General features: G+C 51.4%; 1 protein-coding gene across 1 annotated transcript in view; it reads right to left on the bottom strand.

The window, feature by feature from the left end:
• RALYL (RALY RNA binding protein like) overlaps positions 1–22,360 on the bottom strand; it is a 197,543-nt gene that overhangs the window by 14,169 nt on the left and 161,014 nt on the right. Inside the window, exon 6 of the mRNA XM_039841950.1 lies at positions 13,480–13,593. Coding sequence (XP_039697884.1) covers positions 13,480–13,593 — 114 coding nt within the window. The remainder of the gene's footprint in view (positions 1–13,479; positions 13,594–22,360) is intronic.

The following is a 22,360-nucleotide window of genomic DNA, read 5'->3' as shown; positions in this document are numbered from 1 at the left end:
GGTGACATCCAGCCCCCGCCCCCGGCCCCGGCCAGCCCCCGGTCACGGCGATGCGGCTGCCCAGCGCCGTGCTCTCCTGCACGAGGCCTCTGTCACCCAGCAGCTTTCTAGGACGTGTCCGCACCACTGCAGGAACAGTAGCTGGCTCCCCTTTGCTGCTGGGAAGTGTCTGTCGCAGACTGTACGCACACTTTGTACGTGCATTTTCCGATGGATGGTTGTTTCTAGTTTGGGGATCCTGAGTCAAGAACCTAAAACATTCTGTACGGTGCTTTCTAGACATAGTCTCCTGGAGGCTTAGGACTTGAGCCGCTGGCTCACTGTGTCCAGTTTTCTAAGAAGTTGCCGACACGTCTAAATGGTTGTGGCATCGCATCGGCCCACTGGCCACGTTTGAGTGACATTTGCTTCTGTCAGTCAATTTTGCCCGTTCTGGGGGATGTGCACTGTTACCTTATGGTGTTTTCATTTGCGTTTTCCTGAAGACTAACGATTTCGAGTGAGTCTGACTGAGCTTGATTCTTGGCGAGGTGTCCATCGCCTTCTCCGTCATGGACCGTGAGCTCTGTCTCGGGGGCTCTCAAGTCTGGCTGCACCTGAAGCACCTTTGGCCTTGGGCTTGGCCCGCACCCCCAGTGACCCTGACCTGAGTGTCTGGGAGCAGGCCCCCATCCTCGGGGTCGTGAGAATGCACCTTGGCGATTCTTTGCACATCGGGGCTCGAACACCCTGTCGCCGTGGCCCCGCAGCTCTCAAATGCCAGGAGGCGTCGGAACAGTAGGAGGGCTTGCTGTAAACCGAGATCACTAGGAGCTTCTGAACACCTGAGAGTTTGCTTCTTTTTCCTGAGAATCTGCATTTCCAACGAGTTTCCGCATGATTTGATGCCGCTGGTTCTGGGCCCACCGTGTGAGAATCAATGCTTTAGTCAAAGTCACCAACCGACTTTCCACAGACTCGGAGTTCTGTCTCCTGGCACGCGCGCTCTACTACCTGTGGGCCACGTCACCTAACCCTTTGTTTCCTACACACACGCTTCTTCATTCTGTGAGAATAGGAACCGGTGCCAACGTCGCAACCTCTGAGTAGTCCACTGAGCTTCATAAGCTCTGTCACTCTGCTTCCCGCACCGTTGTTATGATTCACGTGGTGACCGTACTCATCACACTGTTCCGTCAATACCTGTTTCTGTTCTGGCTGCGGCATGTCCTCGCCCGTCCAGTGAAAGCTCTATAAAATCAGAAACCAGGATGCCTCGTCCTTTGTAGCTTCAGCGACTAACGGTACCTGGCACCTTACTGAGTTTCCACTCCTTTATTGAGATTCTTGGTGGCTGTTTTAATGAATGTGTGGCTGGATGACTATAGAAGATATGACATGTACGGCTTCTTACATGCTCAGATTCTTTAAAGCCAGATCACATGAGCCAGAGAGCAAATCTATAGAAAAAACGAAAATAAGAGCCATTTATCACCACAGGCTACAGTCAGCATTATCTTTTCTTTTTTTTTTAATCATAAGAAGGGGACTTGAAAAGGAATTCTTCTGAATCCAGTAAGCCAGCAAGCATAAAATCAGAGAAAAATTTAACAAGATGAAAGCAGAGTAGATTCTTCTCAGAATATTACATTTGCTTCCCGGCGGCTTTCTTATCAAAGAAGAAGGACTTCTTCACGAATTTGGATCTCGGCAGACTCCGAAGGCAGAGGTCCACGTGCAGATCGCGTTGCCGGGGATGTTACGTCTTGTCGAAGCTTCGCTCGGGGAACGAGGTGATGATGGTGACTGCGGTGATGGTGACGTGGCCGCGATCGCCCTGCTGTGTGTCGAGGACGATCTCGCCGGGTCCTTCCAGGCCTGCGAGCGGGGGTTTTCATTCCGTGTTCACAGACGACATCACGGAGCCTGGGGGAGTTAAACGACTTGTTCAAGGCCAGTGTTTGAACCCTTTTCGGTGGAGGGTTGGCAGGCGGATTGCAGCAGTCCAAGTCGTACTGGAATTTCAGATAAATAACAAATAACACTTCTTTTGTTGTTACGAGTATATCCTGTGTAACATTTGGGACATGATTTTACTGGAAAATCATTCATTGTTGATCTGCCGTTCGGATGTAACTGGGTATCCTGAATTTTTGTTTGCGAAGTCTGGAAACCCTGCTTCTATCTCATTCCAGAAAAATCCGCCTCAGACCGCGGGTTGCACTGCATCCTCATTCTCTATGTCCAGGCAATTCCCATATTACTTACATGAAATTTACGGGACAGATGTCAAGCACTGAGCAACGCATTGAAGCCCTTCGTGACGTCCTGCACGTTCGGGGTGCAGCGCGCCCCGAGGCCCGGAGGCCGGCGTCGCCAGGGCTGGGTGAGTGGACAGCCGTCAGGGTGGGTCAGGGAGGGAGCGGGGCCGTGGCGAGGACACCTTTCCACTCTGAGCGCTCGGGCGGCCTCCGAAGCGTTTAAGATGGAGCCACGAGGCCTGGCTTGGCTGTGGCAGAGCCGCGCTGGCGGCCGCCTGGGGCCCCGCGTGCAGAGGGCCGAGGGCCGGAGCCGGGGGCGCTTTTCCCAATGAGGTAACTATGACCTTGTTCACACACGTGGGCGGGTGTGGGAGCACCAGGGCCAACACGGCGGGACGGTGAGGACACTCATAAGGGACGCAAATGCCCGCCAGGACCGCCACGCACAGCACCTGTTTACGGCCGTCTGCTCTGCACAGGCCTGTGCGCCTCAGACGCACCTCGCCCACCCTGGCGATCCCCGGCCAGGCGCGTCACCGCCGCCCACTTCCTTCCTCCCTCCCTCCCTCGCTCTCCGCCAGGCTCTCTCTCTCCCTCTCGCTCTCTCTCTCCCTCATTCTCTCTCCCCTTCGCTCTCTCTCTCTCTGCCAGCGCCCTCCACCCAACAGCGTCCGTTTACACTCGCGCATTGGAATCTGGGTTCCGAGCGTGCCGGGGAGCAGCGCAGGGGTTTAAGCGAGGGGCAGTGTTCCCCGATGGGTAGCTTATGAAGACGTTGACCGTCCTCGTGTGGGGAGAGGGGCGCAGGGGCTGACGAGGCTCTGGGCTGTGATTTGGGGGGAGAATGAATGGGAGGAGTGGGGAGAATCGCAGGTAACCCTGGTCTTGGTGACTTTAACGACGTGTGGATGACGGTGCTGGTACCAGAACAGGGAGATGGGCAGGACCACGATGGCTGGAAAAATCAGGCTGATTTCTGGCACGTTCCATCCCAGGCATTTCTTGGAGATCTCTGGGGGAGGGGAGGCATTTAAATCCTTAAGTCTGGAATTCCAGGAAGCGATCAGGACTAGAAATATAGATCGAGGACTGTGTATCACATTTAAAGCCCTGGCGCTTGACGTAGTCGCCTTGGGGGAGTGTGCACGACGAGGACAAAGCCCATGTGGCGGCAGGGGACAGTGAGCAGGGCGCCTGAACCCTCAACCACGCCTGCTGAGGAGCAAAGTGAAACAAGCTCAAAGAGGGAACCGCTGGAGTCGGCCACCCGGAGGCTGCAGAGACCTCGGCGGCAACACAAGTCCGGTTAGAACGGGGCGGGGACACCTGTGATGGCGAGGCAAAGTCCTGCCCAAGGAGAAGCCAAGACGCTGGGTCCCTCATTCATTCTCGCCCCTGCTCAACTGATTCCCCGAACCAAAACAACTCTCACAACAGGTGCGTAAGTCCTTCAAATGAATGCAGACTTCTGTAGAAATGAGGGTGGTCGTTAAAGGCTCGTGTTGGAAACTTTAAACGAAGGTGCCATGCGATTTAAACAGAGCTGGACTGTTATGAATGGAATATCGAATTCCGTAAGCGAAGCAGCTGATAGGGAGGTTACCATGACAACCACCGCGACAAAACTGGTCTGCACCAGTAGGAACCACAACAAACTGGGGTCTGATAGTACCTTGGATAGACCAGGTTTAACATTGTCCCATGGATACTTGAGAGTTCTCGACACACACAGACACACACAGACACACACACACGGACACGGACACAGACACACACACACACACACACACACGCCCTCTCATTGCTTTCATTAATCGATCCCTTAAGATAGAGTATTTAATTTCACAGTTGATAAACTGCGAGGAACGGCATCCTCAGCCTACGTTTACCAGGCGCCGGGTGCGGGCACACGGGGAGGACACCTGGACATGAGCAGGTGATGATCACAACCCTGGGAGAATAAAACGCGTAAAGAATGAAGTCTCATAACGACTGGGTGTCCGGCAGCGCGGGCACGGAAGACGGGGACCGGGCCGGACGCCGAAGGGCCATCGCCGTGAGCAGCATCGGGAGGACCGCGGGCCATGCGACTGAGGATGGGCGGTTCTCCCCAGTGAGTGACAGGGCTGAGCCCGAGGGGGTGCCGGGTAGCCGGTGCTCGTTCCCGGGGCACTGCGTCCAGGCACGGTCCACGTGTAATCGCACGAGCGCAAGCTCCTGGCGTGACGAGGCGTTCCAGAAAAGCGACCTTTCGGGACTTCGACCGGACCTAACCTCACGTCCGACATCCTCTTCCCTCGCTTCCTCCCTCGCGCTTTGCGTCACAGAGACGGACCGAGCGCGAACGCACGAAGCCCCGCCCTGACGTCGCCTGACGCACGCGCCTCCCAGGACGCCAGCCCCGAATGAGTCACCTCTCTTCTAGAACGAACGCGCTGCCGACGCGCTGTCCCCAGAGGGCGCGGGCGCCGCGGGCTTAGCTCCTACCGGCTCGTGACCCGCTTCTTCGTCCGAGTCCTCCTCCGGCCCGTCCGTCGTCTCTTCTCCGTCCGCGTCCGGGCCTCCCGGGGCGGGCTCCGCCGTGGAGCGGTCCGCGTTCCCTGTCGCGTGTCCCTCTCGGATCAGCTCTGCGCTGTCTTCCGGTTGCTTCTTCTGAGCTTCTGGGGGGAGAAAGCAAACGGCTGCTACCTGGGGTCGCTCACGGCCACGTGGATCAACCCTGACAAAACAGGCTACGGAAGGGGCACCGAGCACCGCCAGGGCCGCGAGGAAGGTCGGGCCGCGTCGCGTTCTGCTGGGACGGACCGGGTCGCGGGAGCCGCGGGCACAACTGTGCTGGTGCGTGCACGCGCACGCACACTTAGTTCTTAATGGAACTCACATAGGGCATCCGGATGACACCAGTATCAAAGGGAACGAGCATTTACACGGACAGGTTGATCTCTGTGGCGAGGCACAGTCCTTTGTCATAAGGATGTTGTCTTTGAAGAGAAAATGTAGCAAAAAAAAAAAAACACAAAGAAAAACGGAGCAAGAGGAGCAAAATCAGGTAAAACACAGAACTTGTTCACTCAGAGCAGGAGGGCGAAGAAAAGTCATCGACAAGTTCAAGTCTAAGGGAACCAGGCGGACGCGGAGAGCAGGTGCGTGGCCTTCAAGGCACACGTCTGCCTGGACGGTCCCTCGGCGCTCCGGGGCGACTCCTGCTGGCAGGTGGGGTGCGCTGCGACGCCGTGGGGCGGCCTGGGGTTCGTGGCTGAGCTTCCTCCTCCACACGCCCTGTGCTCGGTGCACGCCGAGACGCAGGAGGTCGCGAGCCTGGGCTGCCCCTCCACGCGGTGACGGCGACCGCCGTGGGGCCGCCGGGGTCTGGGGCAGGCGTCAAGGCGGCTGGCGAATAAGCGCCCGGCAAACGGAGCCGCGGAAATCCCACGCAGGCCGGCAGTGCTTATCGTGAACCTTCACCAGCGTCTTTTTCCCAAATCTAGAATGTTACCATTTAAATTAAACAGGGAAATGGGGAGTTGAAGGGGAAAATAAAAAGATGTAGTTGAGAGGAGGTGACCCGGGAATCCGGATTAAAAGGAAGGCAAAGTAGGCGAACGACACGGACCCCTGACACCCGGAAGCTGACTGTTAGTGACCTTGAGCGCATTGCGCCGAGTGGGACGTCAGACGGAGAAAGACCAGTGCGGCCTCGCTGACGTGTGCACCCTAAAAGGCCAGACTCGTAAAGGCGGAGGGGACGCGGTGGCTTCCAGGGGCTGGGGGTGGGCGTGGAGGGACAAGGCAGATGGGGTTTAAGGTACAAATTTGCAAGAAGCATCCCGTACGGCCCAGAGACACGAGGCACGGCGGTGGAACACAGATGCTGTGTCACGGTCGTCAAACCCGCCAGGAGGCTGCAACTCAGCGGCTCCGGCCTAAAGAGAAGGGACCCTGTGTGACGACGTGACAGCCGTCCAGCGCTACGACGGGATCACACGACGGCGTGTAAGTGCATCCGACTGACACCGCGTGCACCTCAAGGTCACACGATGGCGGGCGTCAGACGTGCTTCGATAACAGACAGACGGACAAGACGGCCAGACAGACGGACGGCATCGCGGGGTTCTCTGCACCTCTCCTCCCTTCCACGTCTCGCCGCCCTCTGCGATGCCAGGCCCTCGAGCCGGCGGCCGACTGCGTGCCCTGGACCGGGCCCCGGACCGGGCCCTGGAAAGTCCAGGCCACACAGGACGTGGCTCCTCCGGATTCGACCGTCCACCCTTTATCCTGCGAGTGTTTTTGGTGCTTGTCCCCTGACCCCCTCACCTCTAGCCACTCTGGGTCACCACGCCGCCCGCTGAAACGCCCTGGCTCTCAAGACCTGGAGAAGAGTGGACGCTCGGGACTGGACGATCATTATTCTTCATTGTCGACCCTTGAAAAACACAGGCTTGAACTGCGCAGGGCCATTTACGTGTGGGTGCTTTTCAATAAATACCTACATTACTGGAAATGTGGCTTTCTTGTGATTTTCCTAATGTTTCTCTAGCTTGCTTTACCATAAGAATGCTGTGTAAGATACACAACATACAAAATATGTATTAATTGATTGTATTATCAGTAAGACAGTAGGCTACGACAGTTAAGTTTTGGGAGAGTCAAAAGTTATATGTGAGGTTTTGATTGCATGGGGGAGACGGTGCTTTTAATGCGCCCACTTGTTTCAACTGTACATTAAAAACTGTCCCGAATCCTACAACTTCTCCTGAAGCCAAACTTTCTCAGTTTTAGGTCATTGTGTTTATTCTTCTGTTATAAACGGACTTTTGCTTAAAATTGATATTATACTGGAAACTCATTTGGCCTGACATCCATTTCTTTTTTAACGACTTCGGAGATATTTCTTCTCTAAGAACCGTCACTTTTTGAGGTTGAAAGTAACTTTTCTTTTCTTCCCCCTCTAGAAAAGCCTCTGGCTGAAGCAGCATAGCAGGTTTTTGGCGACTCTGTGCGGGACCGGACCTGAAAGACGCGCGGTCCCCACTCGGCCTGAGTGACAATCGTTCTGGCGGGGTCCCAGCTGACCCCGCCCATCTTCCTGGCCGAATGCCAGTCCCGCTTTGATCAACCACAGCCCGGATCCGGCGCTGTCTCAAAGTTATTTCTCCCATTGTCTTATTTTCTCGTTAGTGTTAAGGTTTTCTTGGAACTTGAGCTGTTACATTTAAAGGTCATCGTCACACTCCTCGGGGATAATATAGATGTCGCTCTTTTGTGGAGTGAAAAGTACAAGTCAACTTTCAAGACATATTTTGATGTGCTGTGTACCCTTCACTGAATGCCTTATACAGAGAAAACATAGCACAAGGTATTAGAGACGATATGGGATTTCAGATCCATACTTTTGCTAATTACTACTCCTAATTTTCTTAACTGTAATTTTCTTCTCTAAAAGATGTACACCAAGACAATGCTGCAGAGTTGCTGTGTGCTCAGGTGAGGAGGTGAATGTGTCTTACACCGTGGAGGCCCCGCGATGCTCAGAACAGTATTTGAGCTGAATCGATATTGATTACTCGTCCAGATAAATTGTCCATGTGAAAATAATTCGTCACTATTAGTCACCAAGTAGCATACATTCCAAAGACAATTTTGGCTTTGACACAGCCCCTTAATTTCCGTTTAGACAGACTAGTGTTTTAAGTTACTCTCTGGTTTTTGCATTAATATACCGACTTGCACGCAATTCCTCTTGGCCTGTTTCAAAAGCAGTGGTGTTAAAACGTAGTTCATTGAAAAAACCCTATCACTTATGCTCATTCATCTATTCATTAACTTGAAAGCTAAATGCGTGGAAGATATCTAGGTTGAGAAGAAAAGTTTAATTACAACGGTAATCGATTCATAAAAGTTTAGCAGGAATGCGACCGGCCTGTGCGTGAGTAATCTGCGCTCATCCTGCATTTTTGCCGTCTCCAGTGGGGGGCGCTGTCGTCACTGATCGATAGGCTCCATGAACGAACTCACGTGAAAGCGTAGCACGTTTATTAAACTGCCGGCTTGCTGTTTAACAAGCGGTTTTGATCCAGTAGTTAATTATCTTGCTGAAATAGAGACAGAGTGACTTGTCGCTTTTTTTAATGAACAATTATCTAATTTTACTTCTACTAGAAATGGGTAGTATTTCTGGTTTCTTGACTTTGTCAGAGTCCCTGTATCTGCACAATTCCTCTCCCGCGATCGCGTTGGCCCTTCATCGTGAGTGTGCGTGCGTGCACGCACAGGTGTGTGCACACAAACGTTTGTGCCTCCACTGCTAACGCTTCTTTCCGGCAGGAGCATTTTTACTTCTCCTTGATTCCCCGGTGGCTAGCTCAGCCTTACACGCAAATGAACTATTTGCTGAATATATTCATGGATTGTCGTGGAACCACATGAAAATAAACGTCTTGGTGTCAGATTATTTTCACGGGGTCAGAGTGATCGTTGAATTTGGCATCGCGATCGCAAAACTACGAACCCACAGAGAAGCTGAGAGACAGCTCCTTGGCACGTTCCGCACGCAGCCCTTACACGGCCAGGTCGAAGCTGAACATGGGGTCTGAGGGTTTCCCAGGAGAAAGTCGTTCGAGTGTCCCCGACAGGCCCCCCAGGAGAAGAATGAGGCGTGGGGCCTCCAAGCGCTTACGGAGGGGGGCTGCCTGTGAACCCCTGCAGGTCTGGGGGTTGCTGTTGACTTGAGTCAGAGTGAGGGGTGATCATAGATTCCTTTTGTGGGCAAAGTGCCTTAGTGTTAGATCCTTTAAAAAGAGCGTATTAGGAACCAAAAAGCCAGCCCTAAAAGATGCCTCTAATATTATGTAAATGATGGATTTTGACAGAAAAAATGGTTTATTATGGCTGCAGGCTAGTGCGCACTTAGAAGATGCCGACCGTGCCGTATTCACTAACTTCGGGCCTCGAAGCATCCTGCAGGGCAGCCTCGTTTATCATCTCACAGGTGGAGAAACGGAGGCACGCATCCGTCCAGTAGGCGTCCGAGGGCGCTCAGCGAGCAGGTGCAGGAGCTGAAACTCCTTCCGGTTTTCCGCCTCAGTGTCTTGAGCTGTTTTGGAACCAACATGTCTGCTTGGTCAGGGGCAGCTGCAGGAGCTGAGCCCGGCTGTGAATGAGAACGGACGGCCAGTGACAGGTGGGGACTTGGCGTAGGGGGGACACCTCCGGCCCCGAAAGGCCGTGCAGGGCGGGGCTGTGATCTTAACTTTCATTCTCAAGTCTGATACTTTTCCTGTGCATCTCATTTCTATTTCAAAAGCCACCTACGATTCGGAAAACAAATGAGAACTATTGGGATTTCTGTTCGAAGCATTTTTATTAAATTCGGTCTGTTGCATAGCTGTTATCGTTAATATAACTCTGAAAATTGGTTGAGTTGCTGATTAAGTTTTTTTGACATGCTGGCTTAATTGCTAGCTAATTGCTAGCTGAATTGTACTTAGCAGATGGTCGAAAGGAATGTTGATATGAAAACAGTCACATTATTCTTCGGAGCCAGGCCAGTATTGTGGAACCATTGTTTCTGATACCAGTATCAACTGTATTTAAAAAAAAATTCAACATTACAGTACCTTTATATAATATGAATTTAACTCAGTGATTCCAACAAATGCCATTTAGAAAGAGGCAACTTATTGCGGCTGGCGTTGCTAACCACGACATAAATTAGCATCGGGAAGGTTACGTAGATTAAAATGTCAGTTATATGGGTAGGTTCTTGGAGAAAATGACCTCAAAATTGTGCACATGAAGTGTCCTGAATTGTTGAGGTCCCCAGTGTGTCACCGCTCAGACGAGGCCTCCTGGAGGTGCCGAGCGCGGCTGCAGTGTGTCTTCCTTGTAGGTGTTCACGGGCCCGTGTGGTTTTCCTTTCACAGGCATCTGAGGGTGGCCACGGAAATCTCTCCATAAACAGCTGTGAGTGTCGTGCTGCAGCTGCTAGAGACAACGCCATCTCCTCTCGCCCCCAAATGTAGCTGCTGAAAACACTTCACTTTCGCAGTTCCGTGTTTCCAGGGGCCTCGTCATGAGAAGCCGCCCAAGCCATACACTCAGCCGACCCTTCGAAATTTCTGTCCTCACACTTCTAGGTGACGCGTTTGTTGCTCCTCCTTGACCGGGGCTGTCATGGTGCCAGGAAGCCGAGGGTGCGGCTGTGTCACGGGGTCTCGACCGCTGCCCCCCCGTTTCCGTCCGTGGCCGCCCACGGAGCAGTGGCGCCCGCTGTGTGACGCCCAGTCTGGAGTGCAGCTTTTCCCTCCTGTCACCCTCTCGGCCCTTTATAATCGTGGCGTGAGCCGCACAGGAATCGTGCTGTTCACACGTGGCCATTTATATGTAGTTCTTCGTCTAGGAACGAGGCCCAATTTCACGGGCTTAACAGATGTGACGTGTGGCCCGTCGTTTTCGATAACTTGCAGTCCCTACGCCCGAACGTTGCGTTATTTGAACTAGCCAGTGGAAGACAGGGATGGAAGCATCGGGGATTCGTGCTGACCATCATCTGCACGCTGGGAATACGCTCGCGGCCGTAATCCAACCCCCAGTCTACACTGGAGGGGCTGAGACCGAGAGAAGTCAAAGATTCTCTAGGTTGTGCCCAGTGCATGGTGGGGGGCGGGCTTAGAGAGGAAGGGGAGACGTGACCTTGTCCTCGAGACATTTCTAACTTCACGGGAAGAGACGGGATGCCACATAAATGCCCATTAGAAGCAATTGGAGTAATTACAACGTGAAGCAATTGCGCTTCATTACAGGTACCCCCGATAGCTTGAAAATTCACTCCCAACCACACAGGAAGGAAGGGGATGCTGCGAGGTGAACGCAGGCTTCTCCCAGCTCTGGCTCGTGACCCCCCCGTCTCCTTCCTGCCACCGCGGTTCTGCGGGACGCCCTCGTTACCCGGTGGCTGGCGTGAGGGAGGAGCCCAGAGGAACAGGTGGGCTCAGCGGCAGCTGCCGAATGATTAGCCCGCGACCACGACCACGCGCGCGTCGACACGAGCGCCCCCTGCAGCGTGACGAGGAGAGACAGAGCGTTTTTAAGGGTTTTGTTATATTTCTCTCCACTTCCTAGAATGCAGCGTTGACTCTTTCCATACGACCCTGATTTCTTTTCCTAAAGAACAAATATAGAAAGTGATCGTCTGATCTCCGTCAGCACGAATACCGTTCGGGGGACAATAACTAAGAGAATGAAATTACGAATTAAACAATTCCGCGCTCTCCTGAAGATGCGAAGGCGAGGGAGGCGTACGCATCGGGACGAGGCCTCTCATCTGAAAAACGACCGTCTCGTGACTGGGAAAGTTTAAACACGTACAGAAAACAAGGTGACAGCTTTTCATGACAGGAAAACATGAGCTTTGAGTGTCAGCCTTCCGTTTGTGGACGATCTTCCAGGCAGAGACTGCGGAAGGTTTTATTCATCGCTAGAGGCCCGAAGGTAGAATACGATGGAATAAGCACCCCATTTTTCTCCTGGAGGTGATTGATATTCCAACGAGTTCTCCACAGTGCTTTAAACTGAAGTGCACATGGGTTATCAAAGCCCTTTGCCACAGGGTTGTTTTACCTAATAAGAAAGTTCACAGAACTTCCTCCAAGGAAAATATTGATTCAGGCAGCGGCGCGGGATGTTTCGGCCACAGCGTCACTTTGGATTAGTGCTACAGACAGCACAGGAAAAACTCTCTGAAGCTGGCATTGCTCCAGTAAGAACTGTAGGCAGCGTATCTTTTCTCGGCAGAAAATGTGTTTAAAATAGAAATTTTTAATAAAAATGGCTCTATTTCCTCTATCGTTTCTCACCCCTACTAACTTGAAAACACCTGTGGGAGAATCTGCAGGTGCCAGGTAGGCGGGCGGTGGGACGAGCAGCAGGAAACGCTGCCGGGCCAGCAGCCCCGACCGCTGGGTCCTGGGCCTTCGCTCCGTGCCAGTCGCCGTGCTCCACGGGCTCTTAGCCGTCCCCTGCCCCAGCGCAAGGAAGCCAGCACTGTCCTCGTTCATAAACCAGAACAGCGAGGGGACAGAGATCTGAACGGCGTTCGCTCCCCTCACCTGCGACGCTGGAGCTGCTTCCCGCATCCGAGTCCCATGTGCCTTCCCCCCGTCCTCCCCCGGGACACCCGCAGCAGCATGGGGGTGTCTCACAGCCGGTCCGTGCCCAGGCAGCCTCAGGTCAGGGGTCCTGGGACCAGGCCTTGGTGGCACTAAGATGGAGACCGTCGATGGCACCAGGCTCGCCCCCAAGACCCGGGCTGACACCTCGTCCATCCATTGCTACCTGCCTGTGCGGCCAAGGAAAATCCGTTTGCCCCCTTGAAACTTCGTGTCCTCATCTGGGAAGTGAGGAGGTCGGGTTCGATGAATGGCTTTCGAAACTGTGTTATTTATTTTTGTAAAAGTGAAACTTTCAGCAGAGTCTTACGTTGAATCCTGACGGATAAAACGGACGCAGGTAGCACTCCACGGCCAGGAGCAGAGGCTGGGCCGGGGGACGAGGCGGCTAGTCCATGACCTGGGCCCCTCCAGGCTCACCTCATCCCCAAGGGGCTCCGGGGGCACCGGAGGCCGGCAGACACAGCTGTCTAACTGGACGCTAGTGCATCCCTAAGTTCACCCAGTTCTCACATTCTATGATTTGAAAAAAACATTCATAGCCACCATAAAAGGGCATTAGAATCACATTGGAATGGACCCAAGCTCAGGGCTGATCATTCAGAAAACAGAGACGCTACATGGAAAAGAATGTAATCAGCGCCCTGGCCGGGGGTGGCCAGGGGTGGCTGGGGACGGCCGGGGACGCCGCCCACGGTGAGACTCTGAAACTGGGTCCCGAAGCGATGCACGAGTTGGGCTTTGTGATCGCGGTTTCAAAATCAGCTCATTTAATGGAATACGAATATTATTTTAGCCCGATGGCGTTATCCCATTGATTTATTTCCTTAAAAGCTACTCGATACTGAGGTATAGACTTTCAGTTACTACCTAGGTATTCCTGATCATTAGCATTTGTTTTCCTTTTGTCCAAATACGAGTTTTACACAAATTGCTCCATGGTCCCTAATTCCATCGCTGTGGCCACGGGCTCACAGACGTCACTCGTGGATCCGCACGACGCACCGTCACAGTCCGCCAAACCCCGGCCCGCCTGCCTCCGCCACGCCTGCGGCCTCGTCCGCTTCACTTACCTGCCTCCGCCTTCTGCTGCTTCTCGATCTTCTCCAGGCGCCCTAGCAAGGAGTCAATTTTGGTTTTGATCTGGGTTAGCTCTTTCTTGATCGTCTGTAACTCGTCTGATTTCACTGGAGAGGGGAAAAGGGACAGAGAGGGACAGGAAGTCAAAGGCACGCGACTCACTTAGAGCGACCTCACAGACAGCCCGCGTTTTCTCGAGACGGCGTCACTCCCTACGGGACGTCCAGCCTCGTCAGGCCCTCGGGGCTTCCGGCGACCCTGGGACCCGGGTGACTTGGCCAACTACAAACCGTGTCTGTCTGAGCTGTGAGCGGTTGGCACCACCTCTGCTCACTGGAGAGTTCGCAAAGGGACAGGGACCTCGAAGTATCTTATAAATGAGCAAATGACACCGGACGCAGCTCTGGCACACGGGAGGGCGGACCCGCAGAGCAGGGGGTCCCGGCCCGGCGGGCGCGTGATGTGGCTCTCAGGCTACACCGTGATGCGCCTTTCGAGTCGGCGATGTTTTCAATCCGTTCTTCGGTGATTGATTGGGGCTGGGAAATACCATGCACCGTCTAAGGAACAGTCTTAGACGCTGGAGGACTTTCTCCAGCACAGGGAGCGCTCGGGCTCTGCGTGGCCTGTGCCTCTCTAAGCTCTGGGGCTGAGATTTTCCACAGCAATGGCTCGGGCCCCAGGTTTCCACTGTTCAGTATGGTTTTAAAAATAAAAAAACAAATGGGGCTGACAAAAGACTGACAACTTTTCACGTCGTCACGCGAGTCCGTTCAAAACGAGAACCGGCATCCTCCTAACAGCTATGATAATTATAAAGAAAAGGGCTTAAAACGACAGTCTCACATTTACGAAGCACGCCTGTAAATGAGACACATTTATGAAAACTTCTCCACGCTCTCCTTATCTTCCCGTTTGGATGGGCCGTTGGCACGAACCCATGATGACGAAGCCGGAAGGTTTTAAAGCTGTCACCACGGAACGGCCGCTCCCCGCCGCGGGCTTGCCTCACGGGGGTTTGGGGGTGTCTGTGTGAGGCCTGGGGCACACATCTCGATATCAGCAATTACTCCTCTCTCTCACTTTCCTGTTCAAATTTATGATAATCTCAGCTTGGACCTTCCCCAGGAATTTCAGAAGAACCTGAGTGTCTAGCTTGATTCTTCCGTTTCCAAGAAATCTATTATAAACAAATAATAATAAGAAAACGCAAACCATGTTGGCTTGAAATAGAGCTATTTGTCAGCTAAGATACATGATATAATACATATGATAAATGATGCATCCGTACGGACTAATTGCTCAAAGGAAGAACAGATTGTTTTTTTCCAGTATAAAAATGAGAAAACATTTTCCATTATAAAGTCATAAATTTTTCATAAGAAACACATTTTTTTACTCGTGATGCCAAGTGGTTGGCAAAGCAAGACCTGGAAGGGTCAGGTGGCCCGTGGGGCTTTCCTAGTCCGGTGGACCACGTGGAAAGCAGGGCCGAGGTAAAGGCAGGGAGAGTCGCCGCCCGCACGGACGACTCCAGACGCAGAAGCGCCACCCCTGCACGGCAGCGAAATTCGGAAAACATCGTCTGTCGCCACGGCAGACGGACTCTGCTTTGAGGAACGATTTTCCTTCCTGGTGATGAAAGCACGTCGTGGAGTGTACTTCAACCTGTCAAGCTTAATGGGAACTATTTTATCGAGTAGCCTTGGCTTTCGGGGCAGGAGAAATGGGGCCGTGGCTGGGAAGTGACAGGGCAGATGGCTTAGCGAGCGGAGCCTTCTCAGCGCAGGAGGCAGTTCGTTAATTTTAATGTATTTATCTCCCTTAAAAAAACATAAACAAACAAACTGCCGGCGCCTCATTTTTGGGAACTGCACATACGTCAGCGAGGGATCGGGCTGGCCAGGTGGAGCGGGCGCGGGCCCCGTGGCGTGTTCCTGGACGTCTAGATCCCTCGGGGGCTGCAGGGGTGCCCGAGATCAGAGCAGGTCACTACACAATGGGGGTCTGATCGCGCCACACAAGGATGTAACGGGCGGGTCCTGTCCCTCTGTCCCGGCCCCACAGGACACGGCCACCAGGCCGCGGCCCTGGGTGGGCAGCCACCCTGTCTTGGGACAGCAGCGGCAAGCTCGAGCAGGTGGGGACGGGTCTGTCCCCTGTGCCTGGCTTCTGCGGGCCGAGCCACCGCTGTGTCCGAGGGGCTTCTCTCTACTCGTCTCTACCTTTTTTCTACTTCTTTTTTTCTGGCCTCTGTAACGAATTTCTCCACTGCTTGGCGGGTTATGTTAATTCTCTGTTTTTACGTAGTCTATTAAAACAGATATGTCTTTGACGACAGACTTCTAAACGTGGAACTTTTAAAATCTCTGCAGCTTTGATTTCTGATATTTTCCCCAAACAGGAAAGTTAGTTCAGAATTAAGACGGGCCTTAGGTCCAAAGCGTCCCCGTCCCTTTTCATGGCATTTCCCACTGGGCTGCTGGATGGCACCCTCCAAGCGATGTGTATAAGCCATATGCCTTCCCCTCCGCAACTTCCAGGATGTCCCCGTTTCTATGGGAAAAGGGCCGGGAATCACGACGCACGCACAGACCAGCTCCAGAGCTGGCCTTCGGCGTCCGCCCTGCAGCCGGCTCCAGGGATGTGTCATTCTGTTTCTTTTCAAAGCTCACTCTTCACTTGAATGGAACAGTCACTGCTAGTCGAAGAGTGTGTGGATGCTGTCGGACCGCGGTTCACCTCTGTGTCCCTCGGGAGCCACCTGCGTCACCTCTGTGACTGCCATCCGCCAGCTCCGAGGCCCGTCGCGAGGAGCGGCTGAGGTAATCACGTGAAGCCCTCAGCACCAGCCCACGGCACCGTCAGGCCAATAAATGCCAAAAGCAGACGACGCTGCCATTGCCACGGCGATCATTGTCGACACGCCTATCCCAGCGAAGACGCACTGTCTCTCCCGAATGTGTCCATCAAACCCCACACGTCTCTCAGGGCTCATCTTAAGTCCTGTCTCGTCTACGAATGCTTCTTCCACTCACTGCAGGAGCCACGTCTCCCCTGCCATCTACCTAACGTCACCTCCCAGTCCCTGCCGGTCACACACGGCTTGGCGATTTCACCTTTCGTGTCTACTCTCCATAGTAAGTCGTAAGCTCCTTGCGAGTGGGGGTCTGATGGGCACTGAGGAATTCTGGGGCTACGCTTTTGAACGATTCCCGTGTTCGAAGAAGCTCCCTCTCCTCTCACTGACTGACGAGGCATCCGGGCTCTGGGGTCTGTCCTCCCCTAATTAAAAGCGATGGTCACAGGTTTCAGGAGAGACCCTGACTCAGATTAGGCCCTAATGGAAACTTTCTATCTTCTTATCGTACACCAGGTCCATGAGAAAGTGTTCGGATTCCTGGGTAGAAATTGTTCTGATCTCTGACAATATAACATTTTGAAATGAAGGAATTTTTGATAGTTGTCTGAAGCAAGACATATTAATGGATTTACCCATCAGGTAGAGCAAACTCTCCGAATGGAGAGGGGTATCAGTGCCTTCTTTTGTCTGCCTTCCTTCCTTCCTTCCTTCCTTCCTTCCTTCCTTCCTTCCTTCCTCCCTCCCTCCCTCCCGACCCTTCCTTCTCTCTCTCCTTTTGTCTCTTCCTCTCTCTGCGTTGGTGATAAAGCTTAGCTCAGAGTCTTAAACACAGTGAGCCACTAGCGAACGCCAGAACTTGCAGGTGTGGTCGCTGCCTGCTGATTTCAGCCAGACGGGCACATCTGCTGAAAGGCTCTAAACTGGAGGTGACCGTGACGCAGAGATAGATAAGCAGACAGAAGCGTGAAAACACTAGCACGGAAATGCGCCTTCCCTTTACCAGAGCCCTATGATGAAAGGGAAAGAAAGAACGCATGCCTTTGGCAACCACCCTTCTGCATTTCTTCCCGATTTCACCCCAATTCTTCAAGCTCTCTACCCCTCGTCCTTGGAGACACCATGGAGTACAATGCTGTTATTTCGCATAGCGTTTCAGATAGCGAGAGGCAGGAAAAAAACATATATATATTTTTTACTAAGAATAATACTGAATATTTTCAATCAACTTGCTGTTATACAGTAGTTATGTAACAGTCCTGTGAGGCAGACGAGCCGGGGTCGTGGGAGATTCTACCTCATTACTGAAGACTGTGCGTTTCGCCATTTAGAATTACAGGTGCGATTACTGCTTCGCCTCCCGGTTGGCTCCCGGTGCCCTCCCCCGCCGCCTCTTCTGCTGTGTCCCAACGACCCGAGGCTCCGGTCACAACCGCAGCGGTCCCTCCAGGCATCCAAACCTCTGCTTCTGCTGTCGGGCTGGCCTGCCTGACACGCTCCCCACCCCCGCCCTAAACGCCCTTTAATCCCTCAATACTCAGCTCAGACGCTGCTTGCACTGTCGCCTCCGACCCCTGGTCCATCTGCCCAGACCCATCCTTCTCTCCAATGACACTTCGAATGACCATTTCTTTAAATGTCTCTCCTTCACAAGAGCAGGAGCTGCCCTCACTCTGAACTCAGTGTCTAACATGTTTACTCAACAATATTTGTGGGGACTACCACTGCCAGGCTCCTTCTCAGAATCTGGGGACACCGTCAACCAGAGAGACACAGCCCCTGAATCATGGAACGCCCACCTAGGGGTAGAGGAAGACAATCAAGACATATATGCCATATATATATTAATTAAGGTTTGCAGCTACCGTATTTATAAGTATATATTTAACACAATGAAATGAACACTGAGTTAACAGTCGTGTAACAAGACGTATCATTTGATGATTACATTATTTTAAACGACAGACTACACCATTTCAAAGCACACTGAAAACACACACATGCACACACACTTGCACACACAGCACAGATGGGGAAAAGTAACACAGACGAGATGTTAGGGACGCCCTGGCTGGTGAGTTGACCTGTCATTTTATAGGGAGTGGCCAGGGAAAGTTTCACTGGTTTGGTGACATCTGAGCAAAAGTCTCAGTACGGGGAGGAAGCACGAGATGGGACCGTCTTGGGGGAGGGGCGTGGGGGACAATATGAGGCTGAGGGATGACGAGGGCAAAGGCCTGAGACAGGCGTGAGCTTAGGGTCCGCAAGGAGGCCGGCGTGGCGGCAGCAGGTGAGCGAGTGAGGCGGGGCGTCGGGGAGGGTGGAGGAGAGGGGAGGGGGCGCGTGGAGAAGGCTGCAGAGGTTCCTTGGCCGGGTAAGTGCTGGCTTTCCTCTGGGTGACGCGGGGGCTGCTGTGACATCCGCAGAGCGTCACGCTGACTGTGTAGGGAGCAGGAGCAGGTTTGAACATTAAAAAGGCAGGTGAGTGACTCGGGGAGGGGCGATGGTGGGCTGGGCTGGACCGAGGCGGCAGCAGTGGGCGGTGACACGTCGGTGGGTGCCGCGTGTGTTTTAAAGGTCGGGTGGCAGGGACCTGGAGACCAGGGAGACTCCGGGCGGGCGCTCAGGCCGACGCGGGGAGGTGTCGTTTTACACTGGGCTGGTGCCCAGACCCGTCCGCGTCCGGGCAGCAAGCAGTGGGTGGGTGAGTCTGGGGTTCGTGGTAAAGACCAAAGGTAGAAAATAAATTTGGAAGTAACCAGTTAGAGACGGCATTTTAAGTTAATAAATAGGATGAATGTACCCTGGTGGTTGAGTATACACACACCACGGTGTTGTAGACACCAGGATACTATTTCAAAGGGAAACATGTCTTGTACTCCTTTCTTATACATAAATTCCACCACGAAAAAACTGTAAAAAATTATAGATGACAGAAAAAATATTGTCATAATAAAAATCTATGGCTGTCCAGTTGCCCATAATAATTTAGTTTTCTATGCGTGGTTATAGAGCTTGAATTTAGAATTATTTTTCAAGATCAGCAAAATGGTAAATGGAAGAAAACCTAAAAAAATCTCTAGGATAAATTACTTCAGCTTATTTTTAGACACTAGAGAAACAGGAGTCAGGTTATATCACACGGATGATCTTAAATATTTTTCCTGAACTGTCACCATAGTATTTTGGTTAGGAAAAAAAAAAGAAGCCGCATTAAATTATTTCAGACCTGCTCTCTCTGCGTAGTTCGCTGATTTGGCGATACACGATGCCGTATTCTGATACAGCCGTCACGTCTGGGCCCTTTGCTGCGACACGAGATGTAATCCAAACAGAAAATCAGTGCACGGGACGACACCTCCCGCCTGTACCGAAAAACGTGAGTCTCTCTGATTTGTGTGGCGAAAAGTACTTCGACTTATTGTAATCACCTGGGGGACAAGTCTATTCAGGGACAAAGAATCTTCGGCTAACGTCTCCATCCACGATTCTTAGCAGAGGGCCGCACTGCCCTGCAGGGGACATTCTGCAGGGTCTGGAGGCGGGTCCGATCGTCACAACCGGAGAGGATGGCGTTCCTGGCGTTCAGTGGGCACTGGGCCTGCCAGGTGTCCTCCGATGAACAGGTTAGCCCCCAACGCCACACGGAAGAGCCATCCGATCAAAAACGTCAAGTCTTTGTGCCAAGCCTTAGAAATCGTGGTTGAAATAATTACACACCATCCCTCAATGCCGAGCTGCCCGTGAGCTGTTTGGAACAATTTTAAATGTTTGTGATCGTGTGGACTTTAACAGTAATTCACACTAATTTATTTATTTATTTCCTCCAACCTTTGCTAAGTTATTTAATATCAAAAATAAAAGAATAAAGACAATTTTCACAGACCTTAATTCCTCCATTGCTTTTACACGCACTATTTCACCGGTAAGAAGCCCGAGAACCTGACAATTTACACGACGTTCTCGAAGCCCTATAACGACTTCACGTGACGGCTGTGCGTGATGTGGTAACCTGAACAGGTGGAGTTCAGGTTCAAACGTAGGTTTTCTTACTATAAACTCAAGCTATGTCAGAACTAACTTTCTCTTGGTGGTGGCATTTCTACAGACGTAGTTCATAGTCAACTGTGAAACGGATGGAAAACAAGTAGGCCACGACCACCTCCTGGATCTACAGGTTATCACTTCCATTTTCCAGATCGAAAGTGGGGGCATGCAGAGGTACGAGGTCCTCTCCAAGGCTACAGTGGCACAGTCTGCCCAGCCACCCGACAACACAGCCTCTGCTCTCTGCCTGCACTCTGTCTCCTGGATGCGGGGTCCCTCCCACCCCCTTCCCAGACCCCCACCCTTCTCGGCCAGCTCAGTGCCCTCCGTGCAGCCTACCCCCATCCTCCTTAAAACCTGAGAGCAAGATGTGTACTTGCTCAAGATCCGCGGTGGACGGGGTCATGTAACGACCCTTTGCCAGATGCTCCCTCTGTTTCTCTGGCGGATGCTTTCTCTCCATATTTCAATCATGTGTTGTTTTGGGGGAAAAAAAACCCACACAATATCACTTCCTTAGTGTCGGGGATAAGCTCTCAACAGCCGTGTCCTAAATCTAACCGAACCGTCTTTAATTTCCCGTTGGATGTCTCCGCTTCCGTTGTCAGAGTGCCCTGGCGGGGCCCCCAAAGGCATCCACGCTCGCTAAGGTTTCTCCTGTTAAACGTTAGAACGTAAATTAATTATTAAAGGAAATCGATTTAAACGATCTTTTCTTTCAGAGGGCATTGATTTTTCCACTAAAGCTCGCAGGTGTGCGTGTCTTCTGTAAAATATTTATTAGCAACGTCACGACTTCTTTATCTTATACTTCCTTGATGTGAAACTACTTGGTGGGGAGTTTTAGCTCAAGGTGATTTGAAAAGGGATAGAAGCATCGAATGGTCATCTGAATTTTAAAAGAGCAATCCATTTGAAACACTTATCAGTTTTTACTGGCGAATTATCATGTTAATATATTTTTTCCTGATGTGGTTTTCCTCGTCCGCAGAATTTAGTCATATGAAAAATTCTGAAATAAGAAACAAAAATTGTCCAAGCTATACCATTAATTTCTTCTTCTGAATTTGCCGAATTATTAAATACTGGGAAACAGCTATTAACAAAAGAGCCAAATATACAGCACAGTAAATATTCGCTCGGATTAAGGCAATATTAACGCGGCGTATTTTATGCTTGACTCAAAATTTTCATTTGCGATTTGAATTTGAAAATTTATTGTTATTCTCAGGTGCCAAGCTAATTATACAAGTACTAGTAAATAATGATAGTGTATATATAATATATATGTATATATTATACAAACACACATATGTTTGTATGTGTGTTTATACAAACACACATATGTTTGTATATATACATGTGTATATGATTTTTCAGGGAATTATATATAAATCGTATTTAGATTTCTGTTTCACTAAAATAACAGTAATCTGCGGTTAATTTTTGTGAATCGAGTCTCCGAATGTATAGAACTATATGAAATCTACATAGAACCGATCACTCTGTTTTCTTTCTATACTAATAATTTTATTAACATTAAGACGATACGAGAATTAATATATTCACAACAAATTTCAAATAACTATTTTGCTAGATGGTCCTTATGAAATATTTCCATCCCCTAATTATCCAATATTCCTACCTACTACCATTTGCATCTGTTTAGAGTTACAAAGGTACTTTGGTATGCACAGTTGCTAAACGATAAAATACACCAGATTTATTGCAAAGCATCTCCGGTTTACTTTAAGAGGTCAAGTTTCGGGCTTAGCCTTCCCTGAAGACTGCCGCCTGTGCCAAAACCAGACGGAGGCCAGATTAAATTACTGGTTCCACACTCGTCCTAATGGGAAATGATGACGGGCAGTGGGAGTCGTCAAAGGAGCACTAGGAATGGAATATCTTAAAAAGGTATATACCATGTGTAACGAAAGCTTAGAACTGAGATGGTAATGTTTACGCAC

The sequence above is a fragment of the Pteropus medius genome, unplaced genomic scaffold (assembly GCF_902729225.1).
Source record: "Pteropus medius unplaced genomic scaffold, Ma_sr-lr_union100, whole genome shotgun sequence".
Classification (NCBI taxonomy): Eukaryota; Metazoa; Chordata; class Mammalia; order Chiroptera; family Pteropodidae; genus Pteropus; species Pteropus medius.
This window is presented reverse-complemented; position numbering and strand designations above follow the sequence as displayed.